Source organism: Rutidosis leptorrhynchoides, chromosome 5 (assembly GCF_046630445.1).
Source record: "Rutidosis leptorrhynchoides isolate AG116_Rl617_1_P2 chromosome 5, CSIRO_AGI_Rlap_v1, whole genome shotgun sequence".
NCBI classification, from domain to species: Eukaryota; Viridiplantae; Streptophyta; class Magnoliopsida; order Asterales; family Asteraceae; genus Rutidosis; species Rutidosis leptorrhynchoides.
The window spans coordinates 403,646,958-403,651,727 of NC_092337.1; the positions used below are offsets into that span (position 1 = coordinate 403,646,958).

At 37.5% G+C, this 4,770-nt stretch overlaps 1 protein-coding gene across 1 annotated transcript; it reads left to right on the top strand.

The window, feature by feature from the left end:
* The first annotated feature begins 276 nt into the window (after positions 1 to 276).
* On the top strand, positions 277 to 903 carry LOC139849896 (uncharacterized). Its single transcript, XM_071839511.1, has one exon. It carries the CDS (start codon positions 277 to 279, stop codon positions 901 to 903), a length of 627 nt encoding a protein of 208 aa, XP_071695612.1.
* The last annotated feature ends 3,867 nt before the right edge of the window (positions 904 to 4,770 follow it).

A 4,770-nucleotide genomic window follows, 5' to 3' on the forward strand; every position in this document is an offset into this window, starting at 1 on the left:
CGAGTCCATGGGGGTCAAATTCAGGAATTCGTTTGCACGTGTAATCGGTGATGGCTCTTCAATTTCTTTTTGGAACGACATTTGGCTCGGTGAGACACACTAAAGGAAAGATTCAACAAAATCGCTAGACTGGAGACAAATTCAGAAGCTACTGTCAAGGATCAGCTGCAATTATTCGGGTCTGATGTGCGTCCGGTTTGGAGTTGGGCTAGGGAACCGATGGTTCGGGCTTCGGGTGAGTTATCGAACCTGGTCTCTCTCCTACATTCGGTAACAATGAACCCTTTAAAGTCTGACTCGTGGGAATGGGTGGGGAATAGGAAAAAGCTGTTTACCACTAAAGAGCTTACAAAGATGATTAAAGAGAAATCACTCGGTGCGGGAACAAACGCATTGGAAACTTTAAGGAATTACTTGGTACCGAAAAAAGTGGAGGTATTCATTTGGCGAGCTAGGAAAGGGCGTCTTTCGGCGAGAGTGGAACTTGACAAGTGGGGTGTTGATTTAGATTCGGTTCGTTGCCCGCTTTGCGACAACGATATCGAGACGGTGGGACACTCATTATTACTATGCAAAAAGGTCGAGGAAATTTGGGTGAAAATCTTCGCATGGTGGGGTGTTAGTTCGAGTTTATGGCATTCCCTTAGTGAGATGCTTCAAACGGGTGCGATACAACAAAATTTAGATTCGGGTGCACTAATTTGGCAAGCGGTGATTTGGATAAGTTGTTACCTCATTTGGAAAAACAGAAACCAAGTCGTCTTCAATAACAAGGGTTGGTGTACTCCGAATGCGCTAAACGAAATTCAAATCAAGAGTTTCGAGTGGGTCGCGAAGAGGATCAAAGGAAGGACTCTCGATTGGCACAATTGGTTTCATAATCCGGCATGTTTTGTTAATTAATTTGAGTTGTATATGATGCTACCTAAGCATCCATTGTAAATTGTTGTGTTTATGATGTCTACTTGAACCATGTAGTAGTCATCCTCATGTATATATTGTGAGATTATGAATGAAATTACTGCTTTTCAAAAAAAATAAAAATAAATACAAGGATGCTGTACTTTTTAATAAATCTATTAAAATTTTACAGTGAGAATTCATATTCTACAAACTATTAATTACATTTTTGATGAATTTATCATTTATTATGTATTTTTATAATGATATTATAAAATCTTAATATGGTGGATATACAATAGCTAATATTAGTAACCTTATACTAATATTATATGAGTTTTTCTAATGATAGCCCTAAAGGCTATACTTAAGAAAAAAATTTAAGCAATAAAGGTGATACATGGAGGTTAGTAAGATAGTTATTTGTGATGGTTATTTATATGGTACAATTAAATGATGCATGTCTTACATTGTTAAGCATTGTAACATCCCGCGTTTTTCCGTTAAATTTATTTTTACACCGTCTTTTTTTTTTAAATAATATCTTTCGCGATTTAAATTTGTATCTTCATTAACTAACGTTCATAATATCCTCGTTATTTAAATATAACGTCACCCGTTTACTCGAGCGTTTTTTTAAAATATTCGTTTGGTTAATTCCCGCACCCGACTACAAACTCGAGGGACCATTTTTGCCATATGGCCAAACTAATCACTAGTAGTTGACTAAGTCAACTACTTCTCCACCATTCCCCACATTTTTAATTTCTTTTCTTTCTTCTTTTCTCTCAACCAAAAACTCAAACCTTAAATTCTTCATCATCTTCAATCATCATCCAAATTCAAGCAAGGAATCAAACATCAAAACAAATTGTACTTTTGGAATCCTCGTTTCATCCTCTTCGATTTGATACCAACCTCATTGATTTTGGGTAACATTTCTAAAACACTAAATTTCTCTAAATTCGTTTTAATTACTTGAAATGTTGTTAGTTAGTGACTATGGCTCGTGTATAACATGAATATATGATTTGTTTGCTTGATTTGTTGATTTTGGTGTAACTAGCTTGAAAATGAAAATTGTATGCTTAATCTTTGATTTGGATGATTAAAGGTTGTTAGATTGTTAAAGTTCATGTTTTAAAAGTGTTACTAGCATCATTAGCTTCATGTTGATATATAGATTGATCAAAGAAACTTCAAAAACGTGATTATTGATTTTGGTGTTGCTTGACTAGGGTTTGCTAGTTCTTGAAATGAATTTTTGGATGCTTGAATGCCATGGAATGTTAATTGTTAGTGATTAGTTGTAATGTATGCTTCATTACCTTCAAAACGGCATATCATATGTGTAAATTGGATTCCCGGAACTTAAAATGCATATTGATGAACTTGAGGCTTTGAAATGAGCGTTTATTGATCACATGACGAGAATTCGATTGTTGTAAATGATGTTTTTGTTTGAGGATTTGTGTTTAGTTGTGTTCCTTGTCAAAAGAGCTTTCCAACGGTATAAGATACGTCTTCTAATTGTTTGCGGTTTGCGTTTTGCGTTTGTTTGAAGTTTTGACCAAGACTTGAACCTTGAAAACGACCTGACACCAGACCATGTGTTATGTCGCGGCGCGACACCCCTTGCCGCGGCGCGACATTTGCCTTGTCCAGATTCTGTCCAACTTTTCCATTTTATCAAAAATGTTTGCCATGTTCTAGACCTCCAATTCACATGCAACTTGTTTTAACATGCTTATATATGAATAACTAGCATAGAAAATTTGTCCGAGACCCGACCCGAACGTGTTGACTTTTTCGTTGACTTTGACCAAGTTTGACTTTTAGTCAAACTTAACCAAACTTTTATGCAATCTTCCTAACATGCTTTTATACTTGTATCTTGCATGAAACTTGACAATTTGCTTCACATGCTACATAATCGAGTCGTGTCGAGCCATATGACTAATTGAACAACTTTGACCCTTCGTGACTATCGTTATTGATACAACCTTTGTTTAGGTCGAGACTAGCGTTGTCCTTTGCGCACATTACTTGTTGAAGTACCTATTTACACTTGCAATCAAAGGTGAGATCATAGTCCCACTTTTTACTCTTTTGAACTTACTTTTGGGATGAGAAAACATAAACGATTCTTTTGAACTAAGTGAACACAAGAACGGGAAAACAAACATTCTACATACGAGTTTAGAACAAAAATCCTCAATCCGATTATCATTAGTTACATCAGATGGTGTAAGCGAGAACTTATGTTATATGGCCATATGGGTTTGACAAACCCTCATTCAAACGGTTCGCTACCGTTTACGAATGAAATATATTTTCGGGAACAGTGTTGTTCTAGCACTAATTGATGGGGTATTCAACGGACGGAACGTTAAGCTTTGATAATTGGGTGCTCGTGAATATTAACTTTTAGAATGTACTACTATTATTTCAACTTTGCAAATCTTGTGGTTCGGCTTACTTTACTTTTACTCAACTACTTACTTAAACCTATGATTTCACCAACGTTTTCGTTGACAGATTTCTATGTTTTTCTCAGGTCACTACACGATATTTGAAACATGCTTCCGCTTACTATATGATACTTGCATTGGATGTCGAGTATACGTGCATTTCATGGAGCGTCTTTTGACTTACCTTAAACTGTGTCGCCTAGATTTCAATCGTACTTATAACGTTGTAACTTAACTTTTGGTTGAACAATTCTTGTAAACTTTGAAACAATCCTTATTTTGAAATGAAGGCGACATATTTTGGTCAAACGTTATCTTAAAGACTTATAATCAGGTAATGGGACCCACGTAGTCGACGCCGTCACTTGACGATTTGTCGGGGTCGCTACAAGTGGTATCAGAGCCTTGGTTGTAGGGATTTAGAGTTCATTTGTGTCAACCCCGAGTCATAGGGTACATAGGTGAATCTAGACTACAACCGGCATATAGACTGAAGTAGGAATTACTTGACTATTTGTGCATTTATACTCGAACTCTTCTATCATATCTGACTTGTATTCGATCTTGATCTTACGTTGATAAATTTTGTTGATGCGCCACCTTGACTTTATGAAGTAATGTTAAATGCACATGAGAATCAGGGTAATATAATTTCCGGGATTATATTACGGTGATTCACATGGACGTTCCGACATTATGACATAAAGAATTTAAGGCGAGTCAAGGAAAATTTTTCTCTCTATCCTTATTCCATACTCCGGTTAGTATTGTTGAAAATACTAACCAACGATATTCTTGTGTCATGAAGGAACAATGGCTTACCAAGGTCAACACAATACTCCTCTCGAAACTCTGGAACAAACTCTTCAACGAATGATAACCACCGCCGTGGGTACGGCCGTGGCCGATCACTTTTCTAACAACAACAATCATGGATCCGGTAATTCAAGCGAAGGTTGCTCCTACAAGAACTTCATGAAATACAACCCTCCCACTTTCGATGGAACCGGAGGACCGGTTACTCTCACCCGATGGTTTGAACAAATGGAGACCGTTTTTAACACAAGAGGTTGTCGAGACCAAGATAAGGTCAAGTTTTCCACTCTCACTTTCACCGGCATTGCTCTCTCGTGGTGGAACAAGTACGTACAATCGGTGGGTATCGATGAAGCCCACACACTCTCATGGACCGAATTAAGAGAAAGAATGATCACCGAATATTTTCTGCGCGACGAGACTCGAAGGCTCGAACAGGGTCTAAGGAATTTAAAAACGGTCGGGAATGACCTCGGAGCTTATAATCAACGGTTTACCGAACTAGTCTCAATGTGTCCGAATCTCATGACTCCCGAATCCCTAAGAGTCGAACTTTACATGGATGGCCTCCCTAAGAGCATTC

Excerpts from the sequence above, each read along its gene's own strand:
- LOC139849896 (XM_071839511.1), top strand. The coding sequence starts at position 277 with ATGAACCCTTTAAAGTCTGACTCGTGGGAATGGGTGGGGAATAGGAAA.